Raw genomic sequence first — 19720 nt, forward strand, 5'->3', positions numbered from 1 at the left:
TTCTCTCCTCCTACTTTCCTGCTCTGTTTAGAGATTAACTTTCTATTTTCCAAAATGACAGCTATTTTATGTTACTGCTTCAATGAGAACCTATGTGCCAGGGACTGGATTTAGTGAAACACACACACAGGTAAATTAAACAAATGAAGTTACTAATCCCATGAAGTTTACAGTCTAATGGGAGAAACTGATGGAAAAAAAAAAGTAAGCAAATTATCTACTTATGTTCTTTCTCAGTGTTATTAGTATTTTTAGCAGGGAACTCATATAGTCCTTATAAACAAATTAAAACCATCTGTAATGGTAGTTCTCTAGACTTCACATAATAGTGTAAACCATATTTGAAAAAAAGGTATGTTCTTAATGCTCAGACCCATTTCTGGCACCTGCCACTTACTGAGGTTTGTGTAAGTAGTTAGCAGCTCCTCTTACTGACTCCCCATCATAAAGCAGACATGGAGTCCTGCTGAATATGGCTTCCTCATTTCAGCAAGGCCATCCCTTCCCTGATGTGCCAAAGACGGTGACTGAAGTAGAGTCCACTTGTGCTGCTCGGGGAATCTCCCTTTACTGACATTTAGGTATGGATGTTCAGTGTGCTTAAAACCATCCGTGAAGTGTGTTCACTGCTGATTTATTACCCATACATAGAATTGAAAAGGGAGAATCAGGCCCCAACATTTGCTCCCCATCTCTCACTAACATAAGAAACAACAGCTATTCAATTTTATATTCTTCACTGTGTTTTTAGTGAAATTTCAGGGTCCGTGTCTCATTCTCCTTTTTTATTTGCCTTGTACTTGAATTGTGTCATATGGACTTTAAAATCGTGAAAATTTCATGAATGTTAAATGCGGCTCAGATGTTAAAAGATTCTCAAATGGCAAGTTGTGGTAAACCCACATCCACCCTATAAATCACTATATTCTCTGTAGACATTGAATCCATCCATCTTGCATATTTTCATGGTTCAGATGCTGAGCACTGTGTTTTGTGTAAGTTTGCTATTAAGAGAGGAAAAAAAAAATCTTGGATTATTGGATACCATTTCCATGCTAAGCTCAGAGACAGACATTTTGCATGCATTATCTCATCACATTCTTGGGTTAGGCATTATTTTCACCATTACAGATAAAGACTGAGACCTGGTGAGTTTAGGCAAATCACTAGAGGTTATACAACTAGCAGGTATCAGAGCCAAGATATAACTTAATGCTATTTCCATCTACTTCATAAACTCTTTGAAAGAAGGGAAGGCATGGGAGAGGGCATGAAGGAAGGGCAGATGGGGGTTTGGACTGGAAATTACGTTTGTATTTTAATTTTATGTAAGAATGATTTCTTTATCAAAGGACCCATCTCCCCTTCCCCTAAATGTTAATGTCACAAGCACTAGGGAGACTAAGACGACCCTTGGAACAGGCTTATGTATGTGTTTCCATGGCTCTGCATGGCCAACTAGATAACCAAGGATGCAAATGAACAGGTTAGTATTAGATTCTGGAAGGAATAAGATTTTGGGATTTATCTTCCTCAGTTGTATGTGGTTCACTCAACCCTGGAAAGCTTGGCAATAAAATTCTTTGACTCTCGCTACCCTGTCACTAACTACAGTTGACCTTTGAACAACACAGTTTGAACAGTACAGGTCCACTTATATGTGGATTTTTTTTTTTTTTTTTTTTGCAAATACAGTACACTAATGTGAATGCATTTCATTTTCCTTCTGATTTTCTTTTTTTTTAAATGCACCATATAACCATTTATTTTTATTTATTTTTTTAATGTTTATTCATTACCGAGAGATAGAAACTGAGCATAAGCAGGGGAGGGGCAGAGAGAGGGGGAGACACAGAATCCGAGGCAGGCTCCAGGCTCCGAGCCTTCAGCACAGAGCCCGACGCAGGGCTTGAACTCACAAACTGTGAGATCATGACCTGAGCCGAAGTCGAATGCCCAACCGACTGAGCCACCCAGGTGCCCCTAACCATTTTTAAACAACATTTTTAATGTTTATTCATTTGTTGAGAGAGAAATAGAGACAGAACATGAGTGAAGGACAGAGAGAGGAGACACAGAATCTGAAGCAGGCTCCAGGCTCTGAGCTGTCAACATAGACACAGCCCCCATGCAGGGCTTGAACTCACACACTGTGAGATCATGACCTGGGCCGAAGTCAGACGGTTAAGTGACTGAGCCACCCAGGTGCCCCCCTTGTGATTTTCTTGATAACATTTTCTTTCCTCTAGCTTACTTTATTGTAAGAATAGAGTATATAACATATAACGTACAAAATATGTGTGAATTAACTATTTATGTTATCAGTGAGGCTTCTAGTCAGCAGCAGGCTATATTAGTAGTTAAGTTTTGGGGGAGTCAAAAGTTGTATGTGGATTTTCAACTGTGTGGGGGTTAATTCCTTTAACCCCTGCATTGTTCAAGGATCAACTGTATAAGGCTTTATTGAGTACAAAAGAAACTCCTTTGGGGGACATTTTACCTGATACAGGGAGATATGATCTTCTCTCACAGAGCTTACACTTTGCAAGTGGAGAGGGTACCCATACAGTTAAGTGATAATGGCAGATGAACTTGTAACACACACACACACACACACACACACACACACACACACACACATTCATATACACATACACTGAAATGCAAAATATGATTGCAACATTTTTATTTTACTCTACTGTGTTATATATGCAATTGACAGATGCATCACCAAACAATTTTGGGGTGGCTACCAACCTGTTCTAATAATTTATTTTCTTAAAATCAGTGTTAAGAATCCAGTTTTTCATGGGATTGATGAGTTAATTGGAAGTAACAGTGGTTCATTCAGTTCAGCTTACTTTGAGTGAACAGAGAAAATTCAAGCAAGAACCTTTAGTCTGAATCCTGTCTTTTTCATCAGAGCTTGGAAGTCAGGAGGCAGCTATAGCCAGATGTCTAACTATGAGGGATGGGGGATGAGACCACTTAGTGCCACCTTGCCCAGAGAAGGCTCTGTAGAGATTTGTCTGAAATCAGACAAATTCAGCTATGGCTAAACATCAGAAAAGAACTGTACTAATTGCTGTTGTGGTTGAGAGAAAGGAGAATTCTCATGGGCTGTGTGGTCAGGGAGAGGCAGGGCTTTATCTGGCTTCTAGATGTTGCTTCAGGATGGATAAAGAAGGAAGCAAAGTTAGCAGGCAGGAGATTATTATGGGGTGCTCAGAGAAACTCTTCTCTGAGGACTGGGTATATTAATGAAGGATCAGAGAGGTTGTGACCACAGGAAGAGGAGATCAGGAGTATATTTTCAGAAAATGTTGGGAAATTAGCAGAGTATAGACTTGGATTTATCAGCAGAAGCTCTGAAATCAGGATCAGCCTGGATCAGGGTCCCATTTTATACTTTGTGTATGATGTTGGAAAATTTTCTTAAGCCCTCTGTGTTTTGATAAGGTCAACATCCTCCTTTATTTCTACGTTCATTGTATCCAGGTAGCCTTATTCTGATGTCTACATGTAGATGTAATAATGGCAGGAAAGGAATTCAGGGAAACTGGCTTAGTGTTCTTTTTCTTTGTGTGGGGACGTTTAATGAAACGACATGGCCGACTGTGTCTATGTTGTTTTGATTTCTCAGGCAGTACTTTTTTTTTTTTTTTCCTAATTAACTACTTTGGTTCAGAAACCTATGTCTTTGAGGTCGTGTAACTAATTCATTAAGAATTAAGCAAATTGCCTTATTTGTAATCCTTGGTCCTATTTCAGGTTTACCACCAATAAATTGTTGTAAAACTCAAAGTTCCCAAAATTGGCCAATCAATAGAATTTGGTGGAAGATCTGAAAATGCAGATTCCTGGGCCACACAATTGGAGAGGTTTTGATTAATGAAATGATTAGTCAGGTTGGTATAGAGCTTGTCTGTAATTTTTTGAATACTTATTAAAAAAAAAAAAGAAGATTTCCAGCCTACTTCAGAGCTACTGAATAGAGGGACCTAGGAATTTGTGTTTGTAACAACTTCATCACGTCGATAGTTTCTAGCTAAAGGATTACTGAGCCCCAAACCCTCTTATTTACCTTCTCATTTCTAGCCACCATTTCTCATTCTTTTTGTTAAAAAAAATCTAAATCTAATGTTTGTTTATTTTTGAGAGAGAGAGAGATAGACAGACAGACAGAGCATGAGAAGGGGAGGGGCAGAGAGAGAGGGAGACACAGAATCCAAAGCAGGCTCCAGGCTCTGAGCTGTCAGCACAGAGCCTGATGTGGGGTTTGAATTCAAGAACCTTGAGATCATGACCTGAGCTGAAGTCGGACACTCAACCAACTGAGTCACTCAGGCGCCCCCACCATTTTTATCATTATTTAACCAACAACTTCTCCAGGAACTTAATTCACCTAAAGCGTACTTTAGTAGCCTGTTAAAATAGCCATGCACTGTCAGAGATGTGCGTTTGGGAACAAAGATGCTCCTCTTCTGGCTTTGTGAGTAGACAGGGATAAGCACGCTCAGGTACATACAACCTGAGGGCTCTGAGGAGGCCCTGAGGTCAGGGTACAGCCATGGAGAATTAAGTCTCACCCAAGAAGTTCTCTCAGTTTTGGCTATTCACCCTCTTTGACTTATAGCTAAAGACTGTATTGTCATGAGCATCCTGTGAGGGGGAGATGTGCACACAACTTGCAAATGTAGAAAATGCTAGGATTATAATCTAGGCAAAGGCTTTCTTGTATGTATTTCATTTTCAATTTTTTTTTTTCCTACAGCTGGTCTGGGGCGAATATGATACATTTCTTAAAACTCCATGCAGACCTACCAAACTTTCAGCAGGATCCTAGCATAGAAGGAAAAAGATCTCAGTATCTGGTTAGATGTGATACGCATTCCCAACTCACCCTCCCTGCCCCTCCCCCCCCAATAGACACAGTGTACGCTACAGAGAGCAAAGTGTAATTTTAAGAACCTTGTAATTCTTTACAAATTAACACAGCAGATGGTGTTTATGGGAGCCACATAGTGAGGAATATTTGGGATGATGTGAGACATGTGTTCTGAGGTTTCGGCCTGCTTTCTACTGAGTTTAGTTTTTAACCATCATGCTGCAGAAATGCTATTTGCCTCATAAAGTTTTCATCGGTTCCAAGCATGAACCATTGTCCCAAGACATGATTCTATTATGGGGCAAATTCCAAGAGTTCTCGGGAAGAAGGGCATCAGAGAGGCCTGAGGAAATACCTGCGCTTGCCCCTTGGTCACATGGCAGTTGCCCCCTGGGTGTTGTTGCTGGGTGTGAGAAGCATCCTGGACCTCCATTCTGGCTTTGGGGTGGGTTTGGGAAGTTGAGAAAAAGCCCAAGGCTTGACAAGCTCTGCTCATAAAAAATAAAAAAGATAACACCAAAAGACTAACAATGAAGTTAACAGCTCTAGATTGGGGCTTGCTAGTGTATAAATAAAATATTTCTTCAGTTATTCTGACTGTTCAGATAATATTATTTTCTTTTAGTTCCTCCCAGTGCTAAGACTTAAAGGTACTAAGATCTATGTGGCTGCTTTCTAGACAGTGCTGGCCTTTTGGAGGGGGCATGAGAGGAAGGAGAGTGTGCCAAGGTTGGTGGTGGCGAGGTTGGAGAGGGCAGGGGGAGGCAGTCTTCACAGGCTTTCGCAAAGACCCAAAGAAGTGAGATTTGATTTGGGTAGGGGAAAAAGGCTTCATTCTCAAGCGTGTAAGGAAACCTCTTTGGAGTCCCCTGGGCATGCAGAAAGTACTCAGCACTCCCAAACCATGAGTTTCCTCTTCCCAGTGTTCCCTGGGAAACTTCTTCCCTTTCCTTTGCAGTAGGTTGGCCAAGAGAAGGATTCCAGGTATTCTCTATTTCGGCCTGCTTCTTTGTCCCAGTCAGGGTTATGCTCATCTCTTAGAAGCACCATTTCATGAAACCCCTTTTCCTTTTTGTATCTAGTGTCCTCAAGCTTGCCTACCTTCACCTCCCACTATTCTGAGAGAAGGATTTGGTCAAAGTCATTTACTAATGGTATGTTTCTTGTGCCAAGTGTGTGTATCTTAATTCTGTGCATGTGATTGAAGGCTTTGATTTCCATCTTCTTCCTGCTTAGGTGAGATTTTTGAACAGGGAAGGAGGAGAATGAGTGTGCAAAGAGAGTTGGCAGCAATATTACTCTACTGTTGGTGAAGATACAGCTACCCTTCCACACTAACTCTGCACAAAAGTAGCCTTATTGCCAAAGATCCATGTCATGTAGTCATGTCAAACAACCAGATTACTGATTACTTCATTTATATTCAATACATATTTGTATGTACATATCTATACCTGTTTCTAATTTGTTTAACACCTAGTCTGCACAAGACACTATGTAAGAATTTTCAGAGTTCCAAGGACATGTAATTGGCTGACAACTTCTTGTCTGCTATGGACTGATAAGTACCTCTAAAATTCATATGTTGATAGATACCCTAGTGTGATGGTATTTGGAAATGGGCCTTTGGGAAGTAATTAGATTTAAATGAGGTATTAGAGTAAGGCCTTCATGAAAACATTAGTACCCTTATAAAGATACCAGTGAGCCAGCTTACTCTCTATCATGCGAGACATAGTGAGAAAGCAGATGTGTGTGAGCCACGAGGAGTGCCCTCACAAGAAACCAAACCTTCTGAATGTTGGTCTTGGACTCTGGCTTCCAGAACTATGAGAAATACATTTCTGTTTATTAAACCACCCAGTCTGTGGCATTTTGTTTTGGCAGCCTGAGCTGACTAATACACTGTCCTTAAGCTCCTGTGCATCCTACTGGGAAGAAGGAACAGATACATGACTATATCATGACAAGTTTCTGAACAAGACAGTATCATAATGACGCATCTGTATATTTGTATTTTACCTTTAGAGTGTGATACATGAAATTCACTTAACAGTGCAAGATATTTACACGATATGTTAGGTGTTGCCTGAGTGGGAATTGTTCATAAAATACCAAACAAATGGCCCTTTTGATGATAAAGGTAATAATATAGATGGCTACAGAGGACAATGGGCTCCTATGAACTGAGAGGTCAGGAAGGTGTGCTAAAGGAATTGCAACATGAACTGGCCCCTGATACATGGTTAAGATGAGGCACAGGTAGGTTACGGCAAAAGGACTCTGCATTGATAGACTTTCCATAAATAAGGTAACCCTCTTCATGAGCATTTTCTGATTTCTGTGAACTCTCAACAATGTGGGCACAGTTATTGACCTCCTTTTCAGATGGTAGAAAACACCATACTCTAAAGATCCTTTAGGTGTTGGATAGCTTTAACTTTAACTGAATGGTTGAGGGACGATGCACTTAAAACTGAAGTGGAAGTTTAAATTCCACTGAAATGTAAATGATTTATTTAGTATGGGTATATATGTGTTTTTCTGTGTGTATAAAATCAATCGAAATTAGCACTTCTCCTTGGCTACTTTCATCCCAACTGTAAAGATAAAATGGCATTTTTTAGCAGTTTTCCCAATTCATGGTCTCTCACAGGCTTTGAAGGAATGTGTGGTTAATTAACCCAAGGTGGGGAGCTGGGGGCTTTGATGAAATATGTCTTTTGTGCAGGGTTGTCTGGCAGATAATCATTGAGGACTACACCTGTGTTGATGGAATAAGTAAAAGAGCAAGAAGTGTAACATTACACAGGTGCCAAGCGCTCCCTAAGGTTTTGATCAGAAAATTGTAAAATAGGTGAAATTTACTTTTAGGACCCCACATTTTCCAAATCATTCATCCCTTGCATACCTTCTTCCTATCCACAGGTGCCTACTCGGAGCATCCATTTTTCTATACATAAACAAATATTTCTGGGGCACTTCTTAGGAGTTTCATGCTAAGTTTTCCAGGAGAAAGTTCAGACATTCACCACCCACAAAAAGCTCAGATTCTACTCTGCAACCACATGAAAACTTAATAGGTAATGCAGAATGGTAAATTGTTAATGTCTGCATTATTTGACACAGTATCTGGTTGAAGGGTATGCTCAAAAGAGGGGAAGATCTTTAAGAGCTAGATCAGTTTAGAAACACTTTCTAGAGGAGGAGGATTTTGAACTGTTTCCTGAAGAATGAATGGGTAAAATCTGGTTAGACAAATGGTTGAAGAGAGAATGGCCTCTTTCATCTAGGTACTAACATGAGTCAAAAAGTTTGCTCAGAAAGAACAAATTGTTTAGAGAAGTGGAATATTACAAGAAGGAGATCCAACTCTGAAAATTTAAAATAAAGGCCCAAGTTTAGTAGAAAGCAAGGATCCAGTAAGAATTAAGTAAGAACTAAGGGACTGACCCTCAGAAGTGAAAGCTTGGTGTTGACAGGCCATACTGAGGATTATGAGGGAGGGAAATGTGATGCTACAGACCTATCCTGGGTTAGGTGGGTTCTATGGGCAGAAAGATTTGAGGGAAAGCAGAAATCTTAGATACTTTGTGATGGACAAATTCTCAAGACTACTGACTAATTGGCTTTTATTAGGATTTAGAGCTTTGACAGAAATTAGTGTTAGGGAAAATTCTGTGAGTGAAACAAAGGCGTGAGGTCTCAGGGAGTGCTCTGGGCTGTGTCCATTGGGGGCCTTGTAGGGCCCCTTCCACCACCCTGCCTTCAGATTATTTCGATCTGGTATTTTAATGTCTCTGATTTAGTTGGGACTTTTTTGGTTGTAGCCAAGAGAAACCCAACATAAAGAAACATGAGGGAATTGATGCACTCATGACAGCAGGAAATCCATTGACAGACACTTTGGCTTTAGGTGCAACTGGATTTGGAAGCCCGTATGTTTCATTCATTGATTTAATAAAATTTATTGAATGCCTATTATGTGCCAGGAACAGGTGCTAAGGACAGTGTAATAAGCAAAACAAGTAACATGAAGTGTTACTTTACAAGTTAGTATATAATGGAAAGTATGAAGGTATATAATGCAAAATATGTCCAATGTGTATATCAATATTGTTGGGTCAATAAATTGGGTCTGGGGGTCTTACCAATAATGCCATCTTGATATTCGTATATGTTGATGATCCTTTCCTTGGGCACTGACAAGTTCTCAGAGAAGTGTCAGATACATTTTTCCCCTGACACATTGTCATCAGTTTGTTTTGTTTTGTTTTGTTTTGTTTTGTTTTGTTTTCCTCTCTACCTTTATCTCTACCTCTCAACTCATCCCAGGTTCCAGGAAAGCTGGGTTGTGATGTGGTCAAAGTGTCCTGATCATGGGTTTGATTTGTGGACACTGCTAAACTTTTATCCATTCTAGAGAGATATCACCTATTTCTTTCCCAAGAGAAATGTTTAGAAGGATCTACAATCTCAGACTGTGATTTACACATAATATAAAGGTATTATGAAATGTTCAAGCTTCCATAAATAATGGTCCTATTTGTAATAAGAATATGATTCCTATATGCAGGTTTTGAGGGTAGATGGGCAACCCTCCAAATATGATAGGATGACTGCTGAATCAATAGATAATTTTTTTTCTTCCCCCCAGTTGTCTAAATTATAGGTTTAAATGACAGGAAAATATGTTGGATATAAAGTGAGTGGCCCATTACCGCTTTCTGCCATTGTGATGATCTTGACTCCCACTTCTTTCAAATAACAACAATTTGAAGACTAGGCATTTGATTATCTCCCCACACATTTAATATATTAGAGTCACATCTATCTGATATTTTGAAGATTTCTCATACATTCAATCAAGTTGGCAGGTACCTTTGAGAAAAAGGAAAAGAGTGATCAACATCTGCTTCTCACACCATTTCCAACATTAATATCATGCCCTGAAACTCACAAGAAACCATGGATCTGAGGGAAGCACTGAGATGATAGATTTATATTCTCAGGTCCCTCCATGAGGGACCATTTGTATTGAATTATGTGTTTAGGGTAGGATGAGGAATGGCCTTTAAATAAATATTCCATTTTGGAAATTTAAAAAATTAATTTTTTTGTTTATAAATTAGGGAGTTAGTATCACTTGTATAATATTCAGCATATCATATAAGTATATGGCACACATCTTCATTATTTCAGAAATGGTGATGGATATTAATATAGTAAAAAAGAGAAGAAAAAAGAAAACCCTTATCTAAAGTAGAGGGACTTTTATTTCCCAAAGAAGCAAAGGATAATATAAGCAAGTTACTGAACTAAAATACTGAGTTTTTCCTGAAGACTAATTGTGAAAGTCAAAATTTCTATTAATCTTTCTGTGTAGGATTAAATGGAACTATGAACGTCTCCTTGACAGCATCTGATACTTTGGCAAACAGGACTTGAGTTTAGAGCCAGAGAAGGGAGAATAAAGGATCCCCTATAAAAATCCAAATGAGGAAATTCATTTCCTTTTCCTCCCGTCAGTTCAAGCCATGGATTGACTCCAAATGTGTTTTGTAAAAGAGAGCCCAAAGACTAAAACAAATAAAGTTTAATAATCATGCACCTCCCTAGCACAACAGATGGCAACTAGGAAAGTGCCTGGAGCAATGTGAGAGAATACTGGTGCCTGTCTTCCTCCTTCTCCTCTTCCTTCTCCTCTTCCTTCTCCTTCTCCTCCTCTTCTTCTTCTTCTTTTTTAAATAACAGTATTTATTAAATGGCCCTCTCTATTGTAGATCCACTCTCTGCAGGTGAAGACAAAGGAGGCAAGTGGGGAGTGGCTCTGAGAAAGGCACATAAGATCCGTGGACAAAATATGACAAAGGAAGTTTAACTCAAACTGAGAATTTTTATTTAAATTTTTTTTTTTGGTAACCTTAGAATGGAAACAAATGAAATTCTAGAAAATGACAGAATCCTCGAATTTTAGAAATGGAAGATAGTTTAGACATAAAATGGAATATCCTTGGAATGGGAAGACGGAGGTTCTGGTCAGACACTAACTAGCTAGGTGATCAGAATCAGTTCATCTCTCTGGACGCTTTTCTCACATATGAGGGGAGCCACAGGGTGGGGAAGGAGAGGAAACCAACACGGACTGAGTTACCTAGTCTGGGTTAGGGACTCTGTTAACTCTTACAGATCCTATTTCTCTTAACGTTCACAGCATTCTCACAGAGGAAACATTATCCACATTTCAGAGATGAGAAAGCCCCAACTGACTGCCACCACCCAGCCTCTTCTGCAGTGCCCTAAGAGCTTCTGTGTAATGAGGGATATATTCTTGACTTTTTTTTATTAATAGCAATTTTTTAGCATTTATTCATTTTTAAGAGACACGGAGGGACAGAGCATGAGTGGGGAGGTGGGCAGAGAGAGAGAGGGAGACAGAATCCAAAGCAGGCTCCAGGCTCTGAACTCAAGGACTGCAAAATCATGACCTGAGCAGAAGTCAGACGCTTAACCGACTGAGCCACCAAGGTGCCCCCTTGATGGTTTTTCAGACTCTCATATTTCCTGGTTCTGTAACTTGTCTCTGGCCCCTTTGTTGGACAAATGATAGGTTGAAGGTCTAGAGAAGTTGCCAGATCACTTAGATGGCCATTGGCACAGAGTCCTTACAACTGGTTTTTGTTTCTGTCTCTTTAGCAAAGTCAGGGAGTAATTGAATGAGTGACTTAAGACAATGAACTTTTGTTTTATTATTTGGTGATGATGTCACAATGAGGATATAGGTCTCCTTTCACTTCAGTTTCTTAAACCATTTTTAGCTTATAAGCTTGGAAGGTGAGGGAAAAAGAGCTGGGTGAGGCTCCTAGTTGATTCCCTGGGAACTAGAATTTGTTTAAGATGATCAAATCCTTCGATATTTAACAAATATTTTCAATAACCTGTCATGGAAAATACATTTATCTGGAGTTTCTGCCTCATATTTCACCTCTTAGAAATATTTCACATTAGTTATCTATTTAAAATGAAGTGTCCCAAATATTTCTTCCTTAAAGAGAAATAGTTTTTCCGTTAGGAATCCTCCTTTTTGGCAAAGTTTTCATTCATACGTTATCTGCCTGAGTGGAGAAAGCAGAAATCCAGGTAACCCAAAAATAGTTTCTACATAGTTTCCAAATCAATTTTCTCATTTTTTTCCACAGCAAAAATACTTTCCTAATTACCCTGAATACTGTTAATGCCTATTATTGTTTCCAGCACATTGACATCATGATTGATTGTCCTGCTAACCTGGTGAAAAGACAGGACATATATTACACTATCCATTGTGTTCATGGGAAAACTCAGACGTAAAAAATGGGCAAATTGTTAGTCTAAGATCACAGAGCCTAATAATAGATGGCTGCCACTAGGAGGCAAGACTTTTTTTTTTTCTTTTTTTCTTTTTGTCTCTCTTGGTGATTGGCTTCCTGTCCAATTTAAGTCGATAATTTAAAAGTATTTCCACATGCCAACCTAATAGAGGCATGGAGTGATGGTTTGCTAGTCCCCATTTGCTATGTTAATCTGAGCATTAAGATCCGTTACCATTATTCCTGCACACATACCTTATTTAAAGAAATTAGAGCCATGGAGGAGGGCACTTGTTGGGATGAGCACTGGATGTTGTATGGAAACAAATTTGACAATAAATTATATTTAAAAAAAGGAAAAAAAAAAGAAACTATAGCCAACAAAGGGCCAATGAATTAACATCTTAAGCCAGTGGCCAAAATTTCCAAAGTTCTAGGCCTTGTTTTGCCATTTCCCAGCGTTTTTAAATAGAACAAATATGGCACCCAAGTCATCTGTATTTTATTTAATTGTCTTCAGCCAAAGATTTGAAGTTGGAGAAACAAAGGATTGCAAATATTACACAGAATCCTGACAACACAGTGACATAGAATGCTAATGTCACCAGAGATCCTTTGACTTTGCAGATCAAAATATGGTTGGCAGTAATCACACTGTAAAGCAGCTCTTATAAAAATATCCTGTCTGTCTCTGCAACTCATCAAACCTATTACTTCACATCATGGAGAAAATACTGGCCAATTCTACTCACTGTCCTCCTAGAACCCACATTGATGTTTCTTGACTGGATGCCTCTATTTTTGCTACCCTGTCCTCCCTTCAAGTACCACCCTCTTTCCTATTCAGATCTTACCCAGGTCTTGAAGTGTAGCTAAATCTCCCCACTCCTCTGTGAGATTTCTTGACTTTCTCAAATGCAACATCTTCCTCTTTTGAGCAGTTAATTTAGCCTGTTAGAGTTTTAGTTTCTGCATAGTTGTCAGTATTCTTAATTTCATGTTCTGCTTTACTCTCCAGAATTAGGAGCTCCTTGAGCATGAGGATCATAGACACCACTTTTTGTGAGTCTCTTACTGTGACCAAAATGATGCTTCACATGTAATGAAATATGCTTTGCGGTTACAGGTTATTGATGCCAAATGGGACACAGAATCCCATGTTGCCCTTCTTTTCACAGAATAAGGCACTGGAGCCTTTCTATATGTATCTGTAACAACCCTAGTTACAATCTTGAACATCACTATTACTCCTGCGGGTAAGGTTGCCTGGTCTAGCACATAATAATATAAGATACTCAGTTAAATTTGAACTTTAGGTAAACAATGATTTATTCTGGTTTTAGTATAAATACATTTCCTGCCTTTTTTTTTTAATTTTTTTTTCAACGTTTATTTATTTTTGGGACAGAGAGAGACAGAGCATGAACGGGGGAGGGGCAGAGAGAGAGGGAGACACAGAATCGGAAACAGGCCCCAGGCTCTGAGCCATCAGCCCAGAGCCTGACGCGGGGCTCGAACTCACGGACCGCGAGATCGTGACCTGGCTGAAGTCGGACGGTCAACCGACTGCGCCACTCAGGTGCCCCAACCCTGCCTTTTTTAAAAGGTTTTTATTTAAATTCAGTTAGTTAACATACAGTGTGATGTTAGTTTCAGATATACAATATAGTGATTCAAAACCTCCATACATTACCCAGTGCTCATCATGGCAAGTGCACTCCTTCATCCCCATCCCCAATATTCTTAAATTTAAAATTAAGAAATGATATCTGACCTACATGGCTTACCTCACTCACCTTAACCTAAACCTGGTCCTGTTGGATCCTGCTTTTATTCAAAATTTTGATATTTGTTCAACATGGATTTTTTGTCATTAATTTGATTTTTTGAAAATATTGAGTTAAAATATCATATATCTTGATTACTGAGTTCTATGGTGCCCCCTAACCTGAGGGGAGTGCCTTATTGCCCTCTCCCTAATCCCACATCTGCTCTGGTTTTATTTTTTCTTTTGTAAAGTGATGATAATGGAATGCCACTGGCAGGATAAAACGATACCAGTGTCTGACACTTAGTATTATTTTCAGTAATCAGTCTTTATCTCCATACTCTTTTGATCTTTTTGTTTTTTCACATTGAAAGTTTCAGTGATCCAGTCTCCTTCTCTCATAGCCACATTTTAGACCAAACTCATAACTGTTAGTTTCTCAAAGTGAGTTTTCATTACTCTCATAGGTGGAAAGGGCATAGGAAATCTGTGGTTTTCAGAATGGTCATGGTCTGGACTGTCTCAAAACTGCCCCGTATTTTAATGGCGAAAAAAGAAAAAAGCAAAAGCCAAAGAGAAAATAAGCAGCTCTGGGTGCTACACCTGTGGCTCAGCTGGATATGGAGACAGGGCACCAAAGTCCCACTTGCTCTGTAACCGGCGTCCCTCCACAGATAAAGCAGCACAGTGTTCTTCTCCAAATACTTTTCCTTTCCTTGGAGCTATTTGTATGCTACTATTTCAACATTGTAAAATGTTACCACTTTATTTTAAGCGCTTTCTACTTATAAACTTCAGTGTATACATACGCAAGGGTCAGATGATGAGTTTATGGAATGGAAAAGAGATGGGGATTTGCAAGATTTTAGATGATTAAAAATAGACACACATGTGTCCTGGTGATGGCTTTTTAATAAAAGCCATATCGATTTAGACATCAGACATTTGTTCAGAAAAAAAAAAATTAAGCAAGTTGCAGAAAAAAATGGCTGCTTTAATTCTCCTTTTAAGTAGATCTGATGTGTATGCTTCAGCTTTATGCATCCAGGATTTTGTCGCTGGAAGAGTATATCTAGGAATCTCTAGAATGGTAATTTCTCTGGATCCTCAAAACACTATCTTGTTATCATTACATCGTATTACCAATTACTACAGAGACCTATATGATTCTGCAGAGACTTGAATACGGAACAAGAACTGACTCGCCAGTAAGACCATAAATAGATAAATTTGCAGGGGGTGCATGGGTGGTTCAGTCGGTTGAGCGTCCAACTTCGGCTCAGGGCATGATCTCACAATTTGTGAGTTTGAACCCCATATTGGGCTCTGCACTGACAGGTGCAGAGCTTGCTTTGGATTCTCTCTCTCTCTCTCTCTCTCTCTCTCTCTCTCTCTCTCTCTCTGCCTTACCCCCATTCAAAACCCTCCCTCTCAAAATAAATAAACTTTAAAAGTAAACAAATTAATAATTAATTTTCAGGGTATTTGGCTAAAGGTTAGATAATGTAATAGACTTGACAAAGCTTTTGAAAACAATTTTCTCTTAAAGGGTACATAATGCCATCCTTAAAGTTATGTAGAGCTTTTCATTCATGGGAATTTTGTTGCTGCTGTGGTTTTAAAAAGATAATGGTAATTCTCATTGGTTTAATTGTTTTACTACAGCCATAAAAAAAAAAAAAAGATAAAACAAAGGAAAATTAAAAAAAAAGAAACTATTACTGAAACTTCCAAACTTCCAAGTGAAAAAGAAGAGGTTTTGGATTTTTCATTTGTTTGTTTTGCTTTTACCTCTGCCTCTTGGAGTCATAAGAGATGTTTTCCTTATGATTTCAAACTGTGGGTTCCTTATTATCATATTTAACATACCAGTGCATGACAGAAAGAGATTACAAACACTATTATTTTCTAGTAGAACGTCTCTTTGACTTTGATACGAAAGTTACAATGTGGTGTAGAAAATATTGGTATATTGGTATATATGTTGGTATGTTAGAAACTCTGAATTCTGGTAATTTATTTTAAATTTCTTTCTGAATTTAGTTTTTATCATCTCAATCATTTCCTATTCAGAAGTGTGCTTATGTGAGAGAGAAGCAAAAAAAAAATGTATTTGATGGCAAAAACAAACATCCTTGCTGTGTTTACTTAATTCATAAATGTCTGGAGAGGGAGGAAAACATGCTTGCATGAAGTTGAATATGGACATGTGTAAACCATCCTCAGAATATATTGTTTTTCAACAATTCAAATTTTTGTTTTGGAGAAAACCAATTTTAGAGACAAATCATGTTAGCTGTGTGTTGAAAAGAATCTCTCTGTCTTTTTATTTGTTTGTTTGTTTGTATTCTACCCGTCAAGTGTGTTTCTGTGTGTTTCCGAATTTTTTAAAAAAACATTTTCCACGTCTCTAACATTGAATTTTCTAAATCAGAGATTATTTCTCTTCTGTTAATAGACCGGAAGAAAAGAAAAAGGAGATCCTCTAAACATTGCAATTGATAAGATGACCAAGAAAACAAGAGACCTAAGGAGACAGGTACTGTTTTTGTTCTTATTTTAAATGCATGGTACTTTGTGGTGGTTTCCAAGAATGTCCTTTTTCAGGGCGCTTTCTGCTGGCATTCAGGTTGCTATTCTTTATAGCATCTACACATACACAAAAGCATTTCATGAACAAGGTAGTGTCTGCTGAGCGGACAGATGTGACAGCCTCAGGAGGTGTGAAAACACCCTCTGAAGAGACAGCATGCTCACTGCCCAGAAACAGTCTTCCCAGGTAGAGACTTGATGAATTCACTATCTTCTACATCTGTTTTTCAGTTTTCCAGATCCAGATATGCAAAGAGCCAGGTTCTCATTTCTGCTGGTTCTTAGATATTACAACTCCAAAGCAGAATGCTAATGGTTAATGAAAAACACAACTCTTAATCTGATGGGCTAATTAAGATCTCTGACCCTGTGTATTCCATTTGGTGACACAAATCACCAGGGGAATGTTTGCTTATCAGGTGGTTCAGAAGCAGGGAACCAAAGCAAGGAAAGCTAGTTGGATGATTTGAATGGCTAATGGTATCATTAGTCTGATGGGTCTATTTTTGGGTGTGAAAAAAATCTCTGGTCAGGGCCCCATTTCATCTTGTAAGTGCTATAGCAACACTAGTAACCCTATGGTCTTGTAACCCTTATTTTGTTTCCATGGTGAGCCCCACTTTCTTTGGTAGTGTTCTTTCTCTAGAAGACTTAAACCATCCATCAAGTTACAATGAAATCCCTATTTGATTTCTGCCTGAGAGGCATCCTGTGTCCTGCTGGTAGCTTTTGCATCTATCCATCTCATTCATTTAGTGTTGACTGTGTTCCTTAGCTAGAACCAACCAGTTCCCTGAGGCAACAACACTCTTACTTTCTGCATCTGGAACAGCTAGACCAGCCTGGCTGCACCCAGCAGTCCCTGCTATTATGTCAAGTACAGAAAACATTAGCCAGGTGCCTAAGCAAAAATGACCAAGGAACATGTTGGAAGTGGTTTGAATGGGAGAAAGAAACCCCTTCTAATTACTATTGGGGAGCTTCTTCGCTCTCTTCAGGTTATCACCTGTAGGGATAAACATGCTTGAGCTAATGTTCTCCAGAAAAATCACAATTAGTTCTCGAATATGAAGACTCTAGTCTGTCCAACTAACAAGTCCTTGTGGGGAAGCATTTCCTTATTTTACCTTAAAATGAGAGAGAATAAAACATGTCTTATACCAAATGGATATTGGCCAGATTTGTCTCTTTGCCCTCTTAGACCATTTCTCCATACAAATCCCCCATATGATATGAAATGATATATATGGGTAGTAGGAATTGGGACTGGAGTTAATGGAAAACACTGAATCAGGTGTCCAGAGCCCAGAGTTTTACTTCTAGCTCTGCCACTGAACTAGCTGTGTGAGTATGGATTTGCCATCTCTTGGTTGTCTTTTCTTATATATAAAAGTAGGGAGTCAGAATAGATCTGTAAGCTATCTATAAGCTGCATGAGATTGAATGAGTCCAGAGGAAATCTGCATTTATTTCCTATGCCAGATGTCCTAATGCTGGATAGTAACAGATTTTGAAGCATTAGGAGCATATCTCATCTAGGGCCTGCCTTTGATTGTCAATCAGGCAAAATATATGAACTGAGTCTTCTCACCTCCTCAATCTCTTGGTTTTAGTAGAGACCATTCTTTTACATTCAGGAGCGAGCACCCTCAGCTCTCTGAGCTCATGGACCTATCAGAAACTTTTTTTGTCTTATTAGGAAGGAGTGGGTAAAGCAATTTTTACCCTGGTGTTAATATTCTCAGAAAAGGATTTACTGGTTTTAACTGAGGGTAGTAGTGAAATTTGAAGGTGGAATTTATGGGAGAACTTGAAATGTTTTGGTGACAAGTTTCTTGGAGAGCTTCTTTTAGGATGGCAGTAGAAGGAGTATGTCATCCTTTGAAATCATTCTGTGTGCAAAAGAATTGTTTTTCTGTTCACCTTTCCAAAGATTGAGATGAATAAGGGTAAAGAAAATTGTTTCAGGATATTAAGATCCAAAAGTTATGGCATAGTTTCACACCAAACCCCTGAATTTGGTTCAAACATCTTTCCCTTTCCCAATTTGCCTTTCTAGATCTAAGGTGGTTCCCATCTGTCAGTTCTATCCCTATCCATATGTTGGGATATTTTTGACTTTCTTTCCATCTCTTCTGTTTCTCCATGTACACCTGTAGTGGTACAAAAGCAGAAGCCACCTAGCACTTATGCAAATGGAACGTGCAACTACTCTGATTAGCATGTCTCAGGTAGACCTTTATCTTAGATTTGGATATCTAATTAATTGGATTAACAAGGTTTTATCTGAGTGCCTGATAGCACCTAGCTAGTGTGACTGTGAATGCTAGTGGTTCAAATGCATGTCTCCCTGTGGCTGAAACACTCTCTGTTATTTCCATTAGTGACAAGTCTTGTTAGAAGAGATTTTAAATGGGAACCCTCAATTATTCATGCCCACTTCCTTGTACACATGAAATCCTTTATATAATAATTAGGGCAATCAAATCACAATGGGAAAAACAAGTTGAAAGCAAAGAAAAATATTTCGAGTGACTTTCATTAAGTTTCCACCCTTTCAGTTTACTGTCTCTTCCTCATAGGTCTAAGATTGGTGACCCTGGAGTCTTACAAAGTTCTGCTCACCACATTACAAAGAAATAAAGTCGATCATGATCATTATTTTGAACTTCCCTAATTAAAAAAAAAAGTAGACTTAAACTTGTAGATACTTGAAAAAAATCAAGAATAATTGAATAAAAAGGATTTCTGCTTAAGTAGGATTTTCAAGTAAGTGGATCCCCTTCCTTTAGGCAGTATATCCCAAAGAAATGTGGAGTCATAAATTATGAAAAAGGTTGCAGGAACCCAAAGGTGTTATTTAAAATTGATTGGCCTAAAACCATCTTGCCAATGAAACCCATGAGAGTGGGCAGTGCTAGAGCAGAATCCTCTTAAGGGTACTTTGTTTGGAATTAAAAATGGATTTAGGGGAATATAACTGCCAGCTTCAAGCATTATGTTTTAATTTTAGAGCTTCAGGCACAGTATGCCCATGTCTGAGCTATTGTCCCTGCTGTGATTCTGGAATCAGAACATTATAAAAACAAAAAGTTTTGGCTGACTCTCTGCTTGGGTACCTAG

General features: G+C 38.7%; 1 protein-coding gene across 5 annotated transcripts in view; it reads left to right on the forward strand.

Moving 5' to 3' along the window:
* The window catches only part of CTNNA2 (catenin alpha 2), a 1092768-nt gene that overhangs the window by 805562 nt on the left and 267486 nt on the right, over positions 1–19720 (forward strand). For all 5 annotated transcript variants that reach the window (XM_027072095.2, XM_027072097.2, XM_027072096.2 and 2 more), the window contains one exon: positions 16464–16544. In XM_027072095.2, the coding sequence (XP_026927896.1) occupies positions 16464–16544 (81 nt within the window). The remainder of the gene's footprint in view (positions 1–16463; positions 16545–19720) is intronic.

Source organism: Acinonyx jubatus, chromosome A3 (genome assembly GCF_027475565.1).
Source record: "Acinonyx jubatus isolate Ajub_Pintada_27869175 chromosome A3, VMU_Ajub_asm_v1.0, whole genome shotgun sequence".
NCBI classification, from domain to species: Eukaryota; Metazoa; Chordata; class Mammalia; order Carnivora; family Felidae; genus Acinonyx; species Acinonyx jubatus.